At 44.3% G+C, this 20,031-nt stretch overlaps 1 protein-coding gene across 1 annotated transcript in view; it reads left to right on the top strand.

Moving 5' to 3' along the window:
• Positions 1-8,225, top strand: part of Fstl1 (follistatin-like 1) — a 53,186-nt gene extending 44,961 nt beyond the window's left edge. The window contains 5 exon segments of the mRNA NM_024369.2: positions 1,017-1,135; positions 2,793-2,905; positions 3,200-3,310; positions 4,635-4,711; positions 6,916-8,225. Of these exon segments, the coding sequence (NP_077345.1) occupies positions 1,017-1,135; positions 2,793-2,905; positions 3,200-3,310; positions 4,635-4,711; positions 6,916-6,960 (465 nt within the window). The 3' untranslated portion in view covers positions 6,961-8,225.
• The last annotated feature ends 11,806 nt before the right edge of the window (positions 8,226-20,031 follow it).

Raw genomic sequence — 20,031 nt, 5'->3', positions numbered from 1 at the left:
CAACAGCTTTTCCAGGTTCTGCAGTCATCTGAACAAAACTGTAGAGACATCCAGCACACTCCATTAAAAAAAAAAAAAAAAAGTAAAAAAACAAAACCCGAGAAAACAGCACAGTTCTGTTACTCTTGTGGTACCTGGCACCATTTTTTTTTTTAAATTAGCTTCTCAATCATCATCTGGAAAGAAAACATTCTGAGCAACATCATTAAAAACAGCTCTGATAAAGCACGGTCACTACTACGTATCATAAAGCAGGTACAAGCTATTTTACATCCACAGAGAAGGGAGGCTATTCTTTTTTTTTTTTTTTTAAGATTTATTTATTGTATATGAGTACACTCTAGCTGTCTTCAGACACACAGAAGAGGGCATCGGATTCCTTTACAGATGGTTGTGAGCCACCATGTGGTTGCTGGGAATTGAACTCAGGACCTCAGGAAGAGCAGTCGGTGCTCTTAACCGCTGAGCCATCTCTCCAGCCCCGAGGCTATTCTTAAATAGCATGATAGACTCCTGTGGGTCCCAAAGGGAGCTCGGGAGATCACTTCCCAGTAATCTACTGCTGCAGCTGCCCTCGAGCAGCCCGTTAGAATCAGACGCCCTGGGCTTCACCTCCCACACCCTAAGTTACTGCTTACAATGCCACGCCCTGCTCTGTGTTCACTGGAGTGTGAGACAGTGACTTTACCAATGGTCTGAGCCCAGGTCTACAGGACAGTGTCAGGGACTGGGTCAGACATCTGTTCGGGCCGCCCTCCTGAGCAGGATCCATACTAAAAGAACCCCTCCCTCCATGGCTTCTCTCCAGGCACTGTCACATGCTCATCTTAGAGTTCCGCTTCCTGGTTTGGGCACCCAGTGATCTGGTCCATTGCTACTATGGTGCCTTTTGGCCAAACTAGGGTAGGGTTGGAGTGTGTTAAGTGTAAGATTAACTGAGAGGTCAGGCCAGAGGCTGCACTAATAAAACTGGGGCTCCCTAAACACTCCTGAGAGATCTCTTCATCTCTCTCCAGAGCTTTGATAATGGTGACTCTCACCTGGACTCCAGCGAATTCCTGAAATTCGTGGAGCAGAATGAAACAGCCGTCAACATCACCGCTTACCCCAATCAGGAGAACAACAAACTGCTCAGGTGAGGAGTGGGCGCTTGGGCATATGGTCCCCAGGGACAGTTGCCTGAGAGGGGGCGGGATTCGAACCCCTTCCACCAGCAAAGGAACATTACAAAACTGGGATTTCAAGCAACATTGATATCTGATCAAGCAGTTACTGTTTGGGGTCAGAACTTACAAGGAAAAAAGTAATTTTTAAATAAATTATCAAGGTCATGTCGTGCCTACACTGCTTCTGGGTGTTCTACCTCCCAAAGGAACTGTGTTGATGTGTTCTATAGTTGTAGACCTGAAGTCTTTCCACTCCTGGTGTTTAAGGTGATCTGAGCTGTTTGGTGTAGAGTCCTCTAACTGTTATGAGTGTCTTCTTTCTTCTAGTGTTATCTTCATATTGTATTAATAGACAAAGCTTCCGGTATGGAGCTGGTACCTCAGTAAGAGTTAAACATGGGGAAGGCGCCTCTCTTTTGTTCACAAGTTCAAAGTGCAGCTTTTGTGACTCTTCCAAGCCATAGTCCTTGACCTTATGGAAAATAAACTCAGAAAGATTGAACAATTAACTCAAGGACATTTGAGTAGAAAGTGTCTGAGCCAAGGCCCATCTTAGGCAACAGAGGAGGGTGATAGAGCTGAGGAGGCTCAATAAAACTCCTGAAAGAACTCTCTAGAAGGGTGTGTTGATCCTTGTTTTGTTGGCATAAATATTATTTTTGGGGTTGCTACACCCCCTTGTTGTCTTTAAATATATTAGGGGTTTCTACCATATAGTTCCCTAATAAAAGACACAGAGCCTTTAGATTTATAATAACCTAATAAAATAAAATAAAATAAAATAAAATACTAGAGCTGGGCAGATATTAACCCTCTATGCTATGTTATCTATTTCACTGTTAATATCCCCAAGATATCACTTGCCATGTTCTGCCTGGGCCACTTCTACTCCAACAGGCCGACCCTCACACTCACCATCCAACTACCCATGGCAACTTCCTCCTTCCTCCTCTTCTTTCTCATCTCTCCTGCAACCCCAAGCCTGTGGACCTTGGCTCCACTTCCCTCTCCTGCCCAGCCCAGGTTGTAGGCATCTTTATTAACCAATCAGGTACAACCTGGGGGACAAGGTTTATGCCGAAAAGGCTGGCGTATATGCGGATCTCCTTATCAGGGCTAACCAGATCTTGGGGGCCAATATCAAACATTTTGAATGCAAGCAGCACCAGACCAACCCACTACATTCTTTCAAGTCCTATATTCCTTTTCATGCCGTCTGTCACCTCTCTTCTGATGTCACCTCTCTTCTGATGTCACCTCTCTTCTGGAATGGTTGGCTTACTAGTCATACCACAGATGACAGTCTACACTGGAGGAAGGTGTGCAAACGGTGGGAGCATTTGTTAATCAAGGCGGACAAAACTATTCACAAGACTTTAGTTGTCACTGGGGAAGCATATGAACAGCTTAAGTGATCTGGAACCCAGCTTGATAAGCTGAAGGTTGGAGGTTATAGGTTATAGGAGGTTACTGGGTCACAGTGTGACAGGCCAAAGGGGAGAGAAGCATTTTCAGTGTAGTCACTTTGCCTGGGGCTCCAGGTGTCTGTGAGCCTGATGCTGGCTTCCTTTCTTAGGGGAGAAGCCAAGGCCTTGCTGACGGTGTTTCTCCCATGTTTTGTTTCAGAGGCCTCTGTGTTGATGCCCTCATTGAACTGTCCGATGAGAACGCTGACTGGAAACTCAGCTTCCAAGAGTTCCTCAAGTGCCTCAACCCATCCTTCAACCCTCCTGAGAAGAGTATGTCCAATCTAGAAACTGAGTGTTGTTGGGGATGGAAGCATTTCAGGGAAGGAAAGACTGGTAGACCTCTCCAGAGATAACTGGTCTAGCCCTCGTCCATGAAACTGGGCTGTCACCAACCCATCCTCTCCATGATGAGGTTGAGGCTAGAAACTTATAGGACATTTGCCCGTGAGAGACGAGGCCATCCTTGTCTGAGAAAGGAGACATGTAAGTGCCCAGACTGTATCAAAGGCACCACCCCGTTCAAATCTCATGTCCCAACTGTTGTCTTTGTTTATGGTCCAACAGAGTGCGCCCTGGAGGACGAAACCTATGCAGATGGAGCTGAGACCGAGGTGGACTGCAATCGCTGTGTCTGTTCCTGTGGACACTGGGTCTGCACAGCGATGACCTGTGATGGTGAGCATGCTTAGTGCAGAGGAGGGAGCGTCACTGTGACTTGAATGAGAGAAGGTGACAGGGGTATGATGAGGAAAAGAAAGGCCAGGGACTGGAAGTAACCCAAAGCTCCCCGGCAGAGCACTGGGTGTAAGGCGTTTGTTCCAGGTGGGTCAGGTGTGAAAATCACTCCAGAGGCCTCAGATGAGAGAGAAGGGTGACGATACAGAAATATGAAACTGAAATAATCATCATGAAAGAAAACACTCATCTGTGAGAATTGCGTGCCGGCACTCTACCAGTCTTTGCATCCTAACCAACTTAATCTTGCTACAGCCACACTGATTGCTACATGCCCTCCTCCCAGAAAGTAGTCTATGGAGCCTCAACACATCTTGGTGTGCAGGCTGTGTGATATGAGAGGGAATTGAAGCAGCATTTTCAGCTAGTACCAGAAAATTAGCAGAATTAGATCACAAATCTCAAAGATACAAACAAACAGGGGTATTGAGATAATACCCAAAGGAGCCAGGGCCATGAGAAGTGGCTGTGAGGGAGGGCCTGACTACCCATGCCTACTGTTTCCTAATGGTGAATATCAAGTCCCAGGCTCCCTTCCAAACCTTCTAGATTGTAATCTACCAAAAGAACATCTTGAGGATCTGTGAAGGATTTGTATTTTGTTTGGTCATTTGTTTGGGGTTTTTTGTTTTGTTCCATTTTACTGGTTTTTTTTTATAGTCTTACTTGAGAAATATTTATTAGTGATGTAGTGATCAACCCCAGGTATACAGAACAACCTAGAGAACTCTTCAAAAAAGTAAAAACTTGAGTACCCAGCTGCCTCTCACCCCAATCAATTATATCAAATTTCCAGCAGGTGAAAGCCCGGTGATTTGAATTTAATTTCTCTTTGTTTTGTAGTTCTAGGGAATTGAACGTGGGGGTGGGGACATGGTTTGCACACTGGGCAAGCACTCTGCCAGTGGACCACATCCTGAGCCAGAAATCATGTTTGCTGATGTTCTCTGGGACACTGTGTGGGTGTGAGAATGGCTGAAAATCATGGTCCCAGAAGAACCTCCTGAGTCGGGAACCCGGTTGTTACCATTGCTTTTCTGTAGGACTAGCATATCTTATGGGTGTGCATTATTAAGGAAAAGAACAGGAACAGAAGCCAAAGAATTAGGGTAGATTTCTTATTCCTATGACCTTCGATGTTGTAAAACTCAGAGAAAGGTGGGCAGTTCAACTCTCCCTCCACAGGGTAAATGGACAGTCTAGGGGTAGTGTCTTCTCTGACTTAGCACAGCCCTCCTGCTCTGAACTTTGATTCTTCTTACAGGAAAGAATCAGAAGGGGGTCCAGACCCACACAGAGGAGGAGATGACGAGATATGCCCAGGAACTCCAGAAGCACCAGGTGAGTGGCAATTACAGTGCTGGTTCAAAGCAGACTCTTAACACCACCAAGCTGTGTAGTGCCCCCCAGGAGATGAGGGAAACTCGCTTCATTTAACACAGGAGATCCCGGATGATGCCATCTCACCTATACCATTAAACTGTGATATAGACCCTTCCCTGAAGGAGTTACTGTGATAGAAGGGGTTGGGGTATCTCTAGAAAACCTTCTATCAGTCATCAGCTGAGAGCTGCTACTAGGAAATGGTTCTTTGCATTTCTGTCCTCCAACATGTGTGAGCAGAATAGACTCCTAAGAAACCCTGAGGCAGAGAGGCAGGTTTAGGTAGGCAGTGAGATGTCAAGCTGGTGTTCACTCAAGAAACGTTCAGTGCGAGGCAGATGGACATGAAATGCCAACTGCGTCTCATAGATCCCAGCCATGGTGTCAGCAGTTCCCTAGTGCAGTTTTTAAATTGAAGTAGAATTCATATGTCATAAAATTTACCCCTTTCAAATATGCAATTTTGGCCAGGTGGTGGTGGCACACACCTTTAATCCCAGCCCTCTAGGGGAGGGGAGGGAGAGACAGGTGGATCTCTGAGTTCAAGGCCAGCCTACAGAGTAAGTTCCAGGACAGCCAGGATTACACAGAGAAACCCTATCTCAAAGAGAAACCAAAAATAAATGAATTAATGAAATTAATATTATGCAGTAATACTATATAATAATTAATGAAATTAAATAAGCAACTATGTGAGTGGGTGGCTTTCAGGGTATTCCTAAGTTTGTCAGCTCCTCCCCACTGTCTAATTCCAGAGAATTTTAACCTCCCCAGAAAAACCCATGCACATTAGACATTGCTCCTCATTTTCCTTGTCCTCTGCCTTTGACAATTACCAATCTATTTCCTGACTCTGAGTCCAAACCCCACAGATGTATCAAAAGCAATGGGTCCCAGAGGTACACTTGTCTGGGCTTTGAACTTGGCTATTCAACCTTCCTATTGTCCTTGGGAATATTCTGAAGTCAACGTCTTAACATCTTCAGCTGTAACAAGAGAGCACTACAACACCAGGTCTTACAACAGGGCCTGACACATTCCTCCAAGGATGTACGAGTAGCTAACAAGGGCTTAGCACCATTAGGCATTACAGGGTGCCTGGTCTGGGTACGTCATATAGAATGACCCTCTTCTGCCTGGCTCCTTCCACTTAGCATAATGCTCTGCAGGCTCATGCCCTTTGTATGAAGCTGCTTCATCTCTCTCCATGTGAGTGCCATTCTACATGTGTGATCGTTTGTGTATGTATTCAATATGTGATGGGTATTTAGGTGACTCCTGACTCTGATGGAGGATGCCGGTGTGAACGTTATTGTACAAGTTCCTGTGTGAACATATGTTTTCACTCCCCCTACATATTTAGGAATGGAAACTACACCATAAGATAGATCTGTGTTTAAGCCCTAGGGGGTTGCCAGACTGCTTTCTAAACACCATCCGTTGTACATCCTCCCCATCAGGTCTCCGTTTTCTTTACACCCAGGCCAACGTGTGTTACTACTGTTCTTTATTTCATCCCACCGTCTGGATGTAGTGGTGTCTTGTGGTGTTTCCAGTTGCACCCCTGTAATGGCTAGTGGTGCTAAGCCCTTGTTGGCTGTCTGTACATCTTTAGAAGAACATGTCAGGCCCTGTTGTAAGACCTGGTGTTGTAGTGCTCTCTTGTTACAGTTGAAGGTGTTAAGATGTAGACTTCAAAATATTCCCAAGGACAATAGGAAGCTTGAATAGTCAAGTTCAGGACCAGACAAGTGCGCCTCTGGGACCTATTGTTTTTAGTACATCTGTGGGGTTTGGATTCAGAACTCCTTCCCTTAAGTACCCTTTTGTCCTTAAAACTGGGACAGTAATATCTGATTCATAGATGCTCATAAGGGTCAGCTGGTAATTCTGTAGACTGCCTCTCATGTTTATCACTCAAGGAGGAAACACACATGTAAGCAACTAAATTCTTTTTTTTTTTTTTCTTTTCGGAGCTGGGGACCGAACCCAGGGCCTTGCGGTTGCTAGGCAAGCGCTCTACCACTGAGCTAAATCCCCAACCCAAGCAACTAAATTCTAACATAGCGCATGTCCATTGATGCTCTGAAAGTCTGGGGACCTGGATACACAACCAACCTTTTAATGTCTTCCTATTGATTATATCCCTTTACATCTCAAAGGGAACAGCAGAAAAGACCAAGAAGGTGAACACCAAAGAGATCTAAGAAGAGGCACGTAGCACCTCATCTGGAACCCAGCACCTCCTCTTCAGCGCTAAGTCCAGTATACAGCGTCTGTGGCAATCACCGAATCACCAGTATTTGCTTGTACGGCAGCAAATCTTATTCTGTTTGTTTTGCAATAAAGGAAGTGAGGGTGGCTGGCTAGCCAGGGCAGGCAGGCCACAACTTTCACTTCTAGGAATGCTTTAAGAGACACTAAAGGGCACCTTGGGGCAGGAGGCGAGTATCCGGTTGGCAGAGGAGCAGAGGCAGGTCTGAATGAAACCTTTCTGGGGTCAGCTGTGAGGATACAACAGGAAAAGCATGTGATGTTAGGGGGAACACTGAGCTGGCCCTGCTGGAGGAAATAGGGGGAGCTTGGTGGGGAGGAACCCTGCTGCTTTGACCCTTGTCACCACTGTCATCATCCCAGATCTGCAGCAAATCTGCTTCTCCTTTTGATCCCCACAGTCACCTGCATACACAGTCGCCCCATTAGTTAGCTGTGTCCCTCAAACTTGGAGTTTCCTGAAGAGTGGGTTTGAATGATGCAAATACTTACGGACTTCAAGCGCCATGGAGACCTAACCAAAATTTTAAATACATTTCCCTTCTTTTTTTTTTTTTTTTTACCAAAGGTGCTATTTCTCTGTAAAACACTTTTTCTTTTTTGCAAGCTGACTTCATTCCTCAGTTATTACCATTATATTATTGTTGTTTTTTAATATTTCATCTTTTGACTAGATATTACGCTTTTGTGATTATTTTTTTTCATTAGTCTTACCATTTCAGAAGTGAAGGTGAAAGGGGTTTGGGTGTTTCTCCAGGTACAGGGAACTCTAACACAGATGACCCCTTGCCCTGCCACATCCTAGACTGAACGCAGTCCAGAGCTACTGCACCCCCACCCATGGCTCCCACATGATCGGCTGGGTGCCACAAAGCACAAGAGGTCCCTCAGACAGAAGCCATGGGAAAAAAGCATCTTCATAGACAGTTGAGATCCAAAGAGTTGATTTGGTTTCATTTCTTGTGAGAAGTTCCAAGGACGGGATCCCAGGCCATGGCAGCCTGCCGTCATCTGTGGCTAACGGGCAGAGCGAGTCACTGCGGTCCTAGCTCTCCTATTTCTGGGTGTCCGTTTCCTTAGAGAACTGATTAGGAGGCATCTTGAGATTTAATCAATGGTAGTTTGTGGTTTAGGCAATCCTCAAGCCCCTTTGTTGTCCTGTTTTATGTGCATTGGACGTAACAAAAAAAAAAAAAAAGAAAAGAAAAGAAAAAAGAAAATCAAAACCTTATCTCATTTGCAAAGTTCAATCTGTAGACCATTCGAATAAACTATGGAGGTTTTCCTGCATAGCAAGTACGGGATGTTGAGACGGAAGTGGAAGTCCTCCTAAAGAGTGGACCCCGTTTGCACCTGAACGGAGACGACTCTGCTTTGCTGAATGCTCTGCACCATCCTCCTCAAAGCTCTGAGCCCTGCTTCTGAAGTCAGGATTTCAAACTCCCTCTCCAAGTGCCTTGGAGAGCTCACAGCAGCAATGCCTTCATCAAAGGCTTTGCTCGTTCTTGGACATGATGGGGGAGGGCAGGTATATCAGTTCGTTCAAGTAGCAACAGGGTCTGTTGGTCAGTCTTCTTTAGAACATTGCTTCCGACCAAGACTATCCCACCCTCTAACACTGAACACCCAAGAGCTAGCCACATTCCTCTCAAGTTCTGCTGCTTCTGTGTAACTAGGGCAGCTGTTGTCTGAACCACCACAGATTCCTGTGACCCTTGAACCATTCATGAAAAGCTAAGTAACCTGGTTTGGGAAGACTTGGGTTGAGGTTTGCATGGGGCCAACAAGCAGGATAACATCTACTTCAGTTCCTAGTGTCCTCTAGAAACCTTTAGGCCAAGACTGCAGGCTCCCTGGGCTTGCTCTGTGGTTTGGTTTGGTTTTGTTAACATCAGTATCTCTCAAGATCTAGGACCCAGGGAGGTCTTTGCATATGCCAGGGCTCTGGATGCTACTGTCAGTCTTGGGAAGCAGGCTCGTCCACCGGCAGCGAAGTCCATGTGAGCACTCTGAATGCCTTGGTGACGCCAATGACCTAAACAGTTAAACTTCAGAAAACAGTTTCAACAGATTTCTGCTGCCCGTGTGGTTATGAAGATGCGTTTGTATTTACTGTGCTTCCATATTTCATTTAACTGGTTTTTGTTATTTCTGATTTTTGTTACTATTAATAAATAAAGGTAAAACAAAATAATAGTTTGTTTCCTTATCTCCAATGAAGGCCAAATGAAATTATGAGACTATTAACCTTTTACCACATAAAAGTAGGTTTTGAGTTCCTCTGAGCCTTGGTGGGGAGTGATATAAATACATGATTATGCCTTTCTATTTGATGCTAAGCATTGGGCCACCATGTGTGGCAACAGTCATTGATTCTCAGCAGTCCGACCAATTATGAGTTTCTGCAATAACCATTGCCCATAGCTGACCAGGACAGCAATGGAAATCTGTGGCTGTAAAGAGTCTACAAGAGCAATTTAACAAGCACAGCATAGCTGCTTAGATCAATAGCCGTAGCTTTCCTCCACTGGATCCGTTCACCTCCCCCTCTGGCTTACAGTACCAAACATAAGACCTGTCTATGGAATGGGCATTAAATCCAACCAGAAGAGGGTTGATACCAGTAATAGTCATGCTACCATTGCACCAATGGGCACATCTTGCCTGGAAAATGGTGGTCCGGCTGGCATGGTCCATAAATGTGTAACAATTCTTCCCCAGCCTCAAATCTATAAGACACTCAAAGACTACAATTCTCATTTGTTTGTTTGTTTGTTTGTTTGTCAAGATGGGGTTTCTCTAACAGCCCTGGCTGTTCTGGAACTCATCAAACTAACAGAGATCCACTTGCCTCTGCCCTTCGAGCTGGGGTTAAAGATGTGTGCCTGCACGCCCAGCTCCAAAGACTACAATTCCATAACGAAACTTCTTTTAGAGAGGATCCACTAGTGTCCATTTCAAGCAAGTGCCAGTTGGTGTGGGATTCGGCAGCTAAACTAAGATGGCTCTGTCTAACTCAATTAAGGGGAGATAGTACAAGGTTGGAGTGTTTCAAAGAGACAGAAGAAGAAGAGCTTGAGAAATTTACAACAGCAGTGATAAAAAGGGCTGGAACGGGCTAAGAAAAAGACAACATGTAGAGAAGAATCCAGGCTGACCACAGCTCCAAACATTTGGCTTCTGTCTGGTTAAGGTCACTATTGCAGTGGCTAAACATGACCAAAGGAAAGGGTTTATGTCACTCACAGTTTCCTATACAGTTCCTCATCAAAAGCAGGAGGGCAGGAACTCAAACAGGGCAGGAACTTGGAGGCAGGTGCAGAGGTCATGGAGGAGGGCTGTTTCCCATGGTTTGTTTCTCCTGGGCTTGTTTCTCATGGTTTGCTCAGCCTGCTTTGATATAGAGCCCAGGACTAACAGTCGAGGGATGGCCCCACCCACAATGAGCGGATTTCTCCCCATCAATCACTATTAAAATTTCCCATAAGCTTGCCTGCAGCCCAGTCTTAATGGAGGCATTTTCTCAATGGAGCTTCCTTCCTCTGATGACTCTAGCTTATGTCACGTCCACATAAAACCAGCCAGCACAGCTTCCCAGAGGAAGTGTCATGCAAAACGTAAGCCAGCCAGTTTTGGTGACAAGAGACAGGCCATCCTGTCTCAGAGGAATGTTTATAGATATGTGTGTTTACATTAAGAAAAGATCTCAAATAAATAACCTAAGGATGCACCTTGAGGTCTTAGGGGAGAAAAAAACAAAACAAACAAACAAACAAACAAAAAGCCATAGATGTCAAGAAATAAAATTCAGGGAAGAAATTAATTAAATAAAGACTTAAAGGACAATACTTAGAATCAAGCAAAGAGCCGTTTGGTTGAAAAGATAAAATTTATAAACTCCTAGCTCAATTAAGTAACACAAGGAAAAAAAGGACCCTAATAAAATTACAGATGAAGGGGAGGTGTTACAACTAATTACAGTGAAATCCAGATCATATTTTGCAAACTTAGATTTTTAAAAAACTAGAAAATATGGAAGCAATGAATCTATTTCTGAAGCATATGACCTGTTAAAAGATACAAACACTTATACATAATTATAACGGGCAACACAATTGTAGCTTTAATAAATAGTTACCCTCACAAAAAAGTCCAAGTCCAAAAAAAGTGGACAAATCCACTGAGAAATTCTACTCAATCATTAAAAAAAGAGCTAATACCAATACTCTTGAAACTATTCCCCAAAACAAAAAGAGAAGGCACCCTACCTACACATTCTGCAAAGCCAGCATTATCTTCATATCAAAACTAGATAAAAATACAGACAAGAGGAACAACAAACAAACTAATTTGCCTGATGAATATTGAACTCAAAATTCTCAGTAAAATGATGGCAAATCAAGTTCATGAACGCATTAAAAAAATCATATACTGTGGCTAATGGCTTCATCCCAGGGATGCCAGGCTGGTGCAACACACATAAATGAGTAAATACAATACAACACAAAATTAGAAATAAGGACAGTAACCACATAGTAAAAGGCTTTGACAAAACTCCACATCTACTCATGGTAAAAAGCTTTCATGAAACTAGGAACAGGGGGAACACATGGCAACATAAGAAACACCATCTCTTCAGTCCTTTACCCAACACTAAGTTGGGGAAACTAAAGGCATTTGCTCTAAAATTAGGAAAGAGACAAAGATGCCTATTCTCACCACACTTTAGGATAGCCTAAATCTCACTGAGAACAATAAGACAAGAAATAAAAGAGCTACAAATAGAAAAGAGGTCAAAGTATTCTTATTGCCAAAACCAAACCAAACAAACAAACAAAATGGCGGGAGGAGTCCCCTTGGGAGAGTTCTCAGCAGTACGAACACTTGCTGAGCAAGCACAGGGACCTGAGTTCAAATCCCTAGCACCCATGTAAAATCCCTGCTATGGCTTTGTGCCTATCTGTAACCCTAGAGAAGCAGAGAAGACAAGGGGATCACTAAACTTGCTGGCTGCCAGCTGAACTGCAGGTTCAATGAGAGACCCTGCCTCAAGAGAAGAAGGTTGAAACACTCAATGTCCTCTTCTGGCCTCTATGTTATGTGAGGTGTGCACACACACACACAAAACTACACACAACAACACCTACAAAAATAAACATAACCTATGTTCTTGCATGTACTGCATGAGGTCTGCTAATCTTAAGAAATCCCACAATGGGATTTAGCTCAGTGGTAGAGCGCTTGCCTAGGAAGTGCAAGGCCCTGGGTTCGGTCCCCAGCTCCGAAATAAAGAACAAAAAAAAAAAAAAAAAAAAAAAGAAATCCCACAATGAATGAATGAATGCTTTACATAGGAGCCATCAAATTAAAGGTCAACATGAACTATTGCGTCTAAAATGGCTCGAGTCAGAGTTGATCACTGACAGCACTTCCTGCATTTGTGTAGGAACTCACTATGGTTTTTGTGTTTTTCTGGTTTTCCTTTATAAGCTGACAGAGAAAAAATCAACAATGTCCTGGCTCAATCCCATCTGAGTTATGGTCCTGATTGATCAGTATTACGGTGTGTGTTCAATAAACCATCCCTATCTGGAAAAAAAAAAAGCTTTAAAACACTGAAGGAAGAAATTGAAAACTAAACGAGCTGGCAACAACTCCCACGTGTATTGATTGTGAAAATTAATATTGTGAAAATAGATACATTGCCAGAAGCCTTCTACAGATTCAACACAATCTCCATTTAAATTCCATTCTTCACAAAACAAGGGAAAGCAACCCTAAAACTTGTATAAAAATCACAAAAAGCCAATAGCAAAAAAAACAAAACAAAACAAAAACAAAAACAGAGAAAGGACTGCTGGAGGAATTCAAAAAACTAATCATAAATCATAGACACACAGTAATAAAAACCATCTGGCACTGACCCCACCCCCACACCAATAAAGGATCCAGAAAGAAACTCACACAGCTACAGCTACCTAATTGTGACAAATCTGTCAGAAAAGAAATACATGGAAAAGGGGATAAGGGGAAGTTGCTTCAAGAAATGAAACTCGTCTGTCCACACACTGAAGAGTGACAAACTAAGTCTGTGTCCCTTTCCTTATACAGGGATCTATTTCAATGTAGCCAAGACCTCAGTATAAGACCGGAAGCTTTGAAATTTCTAGAGAAAACAGTCAAACTCCTGAAAGTTAGGGGTATAGTAAGTACTTTCTGAGAAGAACTTAATAGCATAGGAAATAATCCCGAGGATTGATACCTGGGATTACACGAAGTAAAACAGCCTCTGCACAGCAAATAAAACAGCTGCTAGAGCAGCGGTCCTCAACCTTCCTAACACTGTGACCCTTTAACACACTTCTTCCTGTTGTGGTGACCAGGACCGTAGAACTATTGTCACTGCTACTTCCTAACTGTAAATTTGCTACTGTTATGAACTGTAAGGTAAATATCTGACATGCAGGTATCTGATATGAACACTATGAACACACACACACACACACACACACACACACACACACACAAGGAGTCATGTCCCACAGGTAGAGAACCACTGTACTAGAGTAGAAAGGAAGTCAACATCTAAGAAAAAGCTCCACCAATTACGTCAGACAGGAGACTGATACCCAGGATACATAAAGAACTGCAGAACGTAAGTGACAAAAAATTAAATCAATAAAGAGAACTAAGGCCAGCCCTTAAAAAAAAAAAGGCAAATAAATATTTCAAGAGCCTTCAACATTCTTAGCCACCAGGGATATGCAAATTAAAAGTAATTTCAGATTCCATTTCTGCCCAGTCAGAATGGCTCTCGTGAAGAGAACAAATGACAATAGGTGCTGGCAAGGATGTGGGGAGGAAGGTCCCTCACACACAGCTATCGGGCCTGCAACCTGGTGCAGTCACTTCAGAAGCAGCATGGCGGTCCCTCAATAAACCAAGAGTAGAACTGCAATTTGACTCAGCTACACTGTAAGCACCCACTGTCCACAATAGCTAAGAAATAGGACCAGCCTCGATGTCTATTAACAAATGAATGAAGAAAACGTGGAACGTATGTACAAGGATCTTCCTTCAGTTCTAAAAGAAGAAGAAGGAGGAGGAGGAGGCGAAGGAGAAGGCAGAGGAGGAGGAGAAGGAGGAGGAGGAAGAGGAAAAGGAGGAAGAGGAGAAGGAGGAGGAAGGAAGGAAGGAAGAAGAAGAAATCACGATATTTGCAGAGGAACAGATGGGTGAAGATCATTACATTAGGTTAAGGCATTGCGCATGCATGTGTGTCGGTGCGCATGCGTGTGCGTCTGTGTGCGTGCCTGTGCGCCTGTGTGCCTGAAAGAAAGAGGTAAAGAGAAGATGCTGGAATTCCTATGCCATGAAAGAGAAGGAACTATTTGAAGACATGAATAATGACAAAGTGACGTGTGCATGGAAATGACATCACTGAAACCAATTACCTCCTACACGATCTCAAATTTTTAATTAAGAAAATAAAGACAAAAATGTTACCGCATTCAAATACACCGTGAAAACGTCTCATTGCCCACACCAGCTGTTCTGTCAGGACAGCACTATTGGGCACAGCTGCAAAGATGGACCCGAGTTAGCACTCTATAATCCAATCGGCATCCATGAGCCTGGCCTTTGCATCCTGGGGCATTGCTGTAGGAGTCCTGCTCATGTCCCCATGCCCTCACAGATGGGGAAAGATCAGCCCATGCTCCTCATTCTGGCCCATGGCCGCTGGAAACAAGCCGTGCTGTGACCTATAGTACACAATGCTGGCGCTGCTCCCTGAGTCTGCCAGACTCCAGGCAGTACAGTGACTCTCCACTGAATAAACCTGGCTACAGAAAGGGTCTTAGTCAGGATAAACAATGCCAGACCCTAATACCACCCTGACACGATTCATCACAGAGGATTTCTCCTCTGTACACGTCATACTCTGGCTGTGTACTCACCACATACACACGTACATTTAAAAAATTAAAAAAAAAATTCACTGACCATGCTATTGCCATAGATTCCTGATTTCAAACCAGTATTCCGTTTTATTCTTCAAATTTCCATTCTCAGAAATAAAAGTTCACCCAGCTTAATAGACACCACGTCCGGGATCCCTTTTAAACCCTTGCTGACTTCTTTCAATCTCCCACCAGCCCCTGGAAATATTTCTCCTAGTTTTGCAATCTATATTTATATCTGTTTATGAGGTAAAAAGCACATTAAGACAACATAAACGAAGCACAATGCAGAAGGTGAGTCTTGTACAAGAGAAGTTTATTTTGCATTATTTAAGTATAAATTTGGTTTGCTTAGCTTTAACCTTAGAGCACCAGCGTCAAGCTCTCATCGGTCCTTGAACAATTAATAGGAGAAAGGAAAAATAAGTAGACTATGGATGAGGAGATAGATCTAAGCAGATGCTGGCAGACCCTTGGAGTAACTTTAGCACAGAGATGGGACATGAAGACACCCCTGGATAGCCAGCACCAGGCGCTATTACATACTGTGACCCGCACGCCTTGGGGCTGACCTGGCTGGGGTGACAGGGAGTGGAGATGCAATAGACACAAATGCAGAGAAGCAGGGATGGGTGGAGCTGAGATTGGTCCTGATGAAGATGCAGCAGCATCCTGGGAACTCAGGTGTTTGCTATTCACAGCTGAGGATGGAGGCAGGTTAGCTGACCTTGGTAGGGCCCCTCCGTTAGGGGAGCAGTCTCGGGCCACAGTTCATCTGGGAGGAAGACACTGTGGTTGATACTCTTGGTACCTACTGTCAATATCTACACACAGACCAGGGAGACTTGCCATTCTCCTGGATCTGAGGCGTCGGCATCCTTGACGCAGCCATGTTTATGTCAACAGAATACACTCACTCAGGAGGGTCATGTAGTCCACACATCTCTTGCTTTCTTCTTTTTTTTTTTAAGATTTATTCATTTATTATATATAAGTACACTGTAGCTGTCTTCAGATACACCAGAAGAGGGCATCGGATGTCTTTATAGATGGTTGTGAGCCACCATGTGGTTGCTGGGAATTGAACTCATGACCTCTGGAAGAGCAGTCGGGTGCTCTTAACCGCTGAGCCATCTCTCCAGCCCCCTGCTTTCTTCTTTCTTAACTGCTCCTGACGCAGCTCGACTTCTAACGCAGTTCTGTGCAGAGTCCAGAACCAACAGAGAAAGAAAGAAAACGCCTCTGCCTCTGGGCTCTCTTATTCAGGTCATCCTGCACAAAAACAGGAGAAAACTTGAAAACCGGTGAAGTCCTTCCCTGAAACATGCTTCTCTGGAGGCTGCTTGTCAGACCCGTACCTCAAAGACCGCTAGGACCCCTGTGTGTATGTGGTCTAAAATCTAGCCAGCTCCTACGTTTATGTGCTTATTCAAAGCCCTGAGTGGTTCCTTCAAGGCTTGTTAACACTTTCAAAAGCCAGTTGTCTCAGAAGTGTGTTCCTGCCTCTGGGTCAGCTCTAAGTTTGTAAGAGCCAGGCCACAAAGTCTTAGTACAATTCTTGTAGGCTTTGGCGAATCTCAGCACCACTTTCCAATTGATCTCTCTTCATGCCTTCGGGGCGGCTGTGTTAATTTGTTGATTGGCTTGCAAAGGATAGTTTAAGTGGATGCCAGTCCCTTCCTAAGGTACGGTACCCAGGAGCACATCTGCAGTTACAGCAGCTCCATGAACTAGGTTAACACTGTGCCTGGTCCTGACATGAGTCTGTAAATTCAGTCTTGAATAACAGGTAATCCCCTGGGTTGAGGTAAGACTTTGCCGTGCTTAGCCAGTCAGAACGAAGCCAGGCATTGTCTCCAAGGATACTCTGAATAAATCCTTGTGCATATGGAGCCCTAGGCCCATTGGCTATATAGGCTTGTTTGATCTTCTTTAAGGATTTGAAAAGCAGCGTCTCATGATAACACACCATTTGGTTTGGATTTTGTGGATCAGATCACACAAACACAGAAAGCGGTTAAAAATATTAATGTCTCTCCCAACTATCTTGCCTTAAATGGGGTTGCTGTGAAGGATTAAGTTTACATCACCTCAAAGCTTTCAGTGACCCAGACCCAAGGTGCAAAATCACTGTGGGTTGGTAACATTATTCTTATAATCACTTTCCTCAGTATCGGCATCTGAGGGGTCAGGTAAGTCAAGGCAAGGAGGGCATGTGAATCAAAGTTGCCTCTCGGTCTCTGCAGGTCCTGGTGACATCGTAAGAGCTGCAGCTGTCACTATCTGTGGCTTTCTCAGGGGCAGAGGGCCAGTCCTTTGTAACAGGAGTTAAAGTAAGATTCCATAAACCAAAAGTAAAACAGGAGTTCATTCTGAGGCTCCAGCTCTTAACTTTTCTGCCCTTTTTTCCCCAAGGAGCCAACTCTCCCTTCTTCTGGAAACCAAGCCTGCATCTCCTGAACACAGCCTAAGAATTGATGGAGCTGAAATGTTTTTAGGTTCTGCCCATGGTTCCTCTAAACCTTCTTCATGGTACTAACGTGTAATGGTGTGTTTCTAGATTATGCTTGCCTCATGGTTTACACCCAACACATATGACTGGCTCCTCCTTACCTGGATCGGTGCCCTTCTTACGGGAGCATTCCCTTGCCTGACGAACGTGAGTGCCCTGTGGTCAAGGTTCCTATTCAGGCACTGCTTGTGAAATCCTGCATGGCTTTGAGAATGACCTAATTGGAGCATCAGGAAACGAAGCAAGACAGACTTATGTCAAGAAGGCCTCGATGGAGTGAGCCATGCGCTCTGACAGAGACCCACCAGCAGTCCAGAAACTCAGAGCATCTGACTGTGGAGGTGGGTTTATTGTACAGAGCTGAATGACGAGGCTGGCTAACCTTGGCAGGACTTCTCGGTAAGGGAGTAGTGACAGGGTACTGGGAGGAGGAAGCTGCAGTAGATGCTTTCTGCACATGGTGCCAACACTTGGCATCGTTGATGCTCCTGCCAACAACACACATTCTCTTGGGACCTCATCCGGTTCCACAATTACACCATGGGATGTAACAGGTAAGTGTCGCTGTCTTAATAGGGGAATCTTCCTGTCAATAAGATACATGTGCATGATAAAAAAAATAATTCTTAGAGTCTATAAAGGAAATATAACAGATAAAATCATGTTATAGAACAAGCACATTTGCATGTGTGCTTATAACTGCTTTCAAAGAGCTTAGTTACACAATATACATTCGCTTGGAAAAGTACATATCTAAGTGAGTCAGCCTCCCTGTGCTGACGAACGCTCTGGTTACCAAGGAGGGGTATGAGGCTCCCTGTGGGTTTATTTTTCATTACTGGTTTTATTGTTCTCTTTGAGAGACTGGTATCTATCTATGGCTTGGACTCTTCTTGCTTGTGTTTGTGTGGTCTGGTGGCCTTTTCCCTCCAGGTCAGTAGTAATTATTTCTTCACGTCCTAAGCACTAGCAATTATTGTCTCCTACTTTGTTCATTCTTCCATGACCTATGTGTGGTATTCTGTTTTTTCTTTCTTTTTTCCTCAAACTTCCCTACTTATATAAGCCCACGTACCCATCTTTTCCTTTGTCATTAGCGTGTGCCACCGGGGAAGCCGAAGAAGAGAAAACAAGCACAGAATAACTCAAAAGCCCTCAAAAAGAACACCAAACAATCAAGAAAAAAAAAAACCTCTCTGGAGAGAAATCAGAACGTGGTGTAATGCAGCCATTACCAGAACCGAGATGTGTATAAGCCAAATCTAGAGTAGCAGTCTCGGGAATGTTCCAGAACCGAGTATGAGAAGCTCGGGAGAGGATCTGAACTGAGCCTCCTCATCCTACAATCTGGTCTGTTTCTAGTTCCTTTGTGAGGTAAAGTGGAGGCTAAGGTCAATAGCATTTACGTATCTTCTAAGCCTTCCCAAGCACTTTCGTTAAGTGATTGGACAGATCAGGACCCAGTGTGGGAGGGGGATAATGATCTCTGCCTTGTGAAGCCCATATTCCAGTAAGGAGAGGCAGATACCAGGATAATAAAAGGTAGATTATGTGATATGATAGAAAGCAATAAGATCACAAGATGAGGGAGATTAAGAGAATGTGGGATGAGAGACATCTGTGTTTTAGACTTTAGGCAGGGTCAAGGCAGTCCTCACTGGGAAAAAGTATAAAGAAAGGAAGTTGAGATTGGAGGGGGGATGGCTGAACTCGAGGGGGCCAGAGCAGCAGTGACGGGAGAGGGAGAAGTGATGGGCGGGACAGAAGTTATTCGAGGGGAAGTGTTTCTTAACAACCATGCTAAGACTTGGGTTTTACTCTACATGAGAGAAGGCCGTCTACTGTTGAGCGAATGGGGAAACTGAGTGCTTCTCACTCTGCCTGTGTGCCCAGTCCTTAAAACTCCTTCTGTATCTTTGTGTCAACCTGAATAATTCTCTCTTACACATTTGTACATTCAGTGATCCATGAAGTGGATCCTACAGTGATTCTGAGGGAGCGAAGAGTGTTGGATTTCCGTTGGGAAGAGTTCTGGTTCCATAGATACCACTCGAATCTGTAGAAAAGAAAGGCGTGTGCATGCGTTGTTGACAGAGGAGAACTGGGAAGTCTGAACAGGTGAAGGAAAACAGAATTGAGCAAATGTTTCTGCAGACCCTGGTGTGAGGCACGGAGAGAGGAGCTGGGAGGGAAAATGCAATCGGGGTCATCCCCCTGTCCTAGGGAAGTGTGTCAGCAGGCTGCATCCTCTTGTGAGCACATTGTACTAAAGAGACGAGTCTGAGAAACGAAATCAGCACTGTGGAGTCAGCATCGTGGCTGAGTTCTCTAAACCGAAGTCTGAGGTGGGATGTAGTGGTGAATGCCTCTAATCTCAGGAGACACAGGGAGGGAAGGGAGATGAAACACTGAGGGGTCGCCATGACTGCGCTGAATCCTATTCACTTCCGGATTTTCATACATTAAGGAGCACAGCTAGGAACCCAAGGACAGTTTCTCAGGGGCAGAGGGACTACCCCTGAGCAGCAGAG

Source organism: Rattus norvegicus, chromosome 11 (assembly GCF_021556685.1).
Source record: "Rattus norvegicus strain SHRSP/BbbUtx chromosome 11, alternate assembly SHRSP_T2T, whole genome shotgun sequence".
Classification (NCBI taxonomy): Eukaryota; Metazoa; Chordata; class Mammalia; order Rodentia; family Muridae; genus Rattus; species Rattus norvegicus.
The sequence above is the reverse complement of the archived record's forward strand: the minus strand, read 5'-3'. Positions and strand labels throughout refer to the sequence as shown.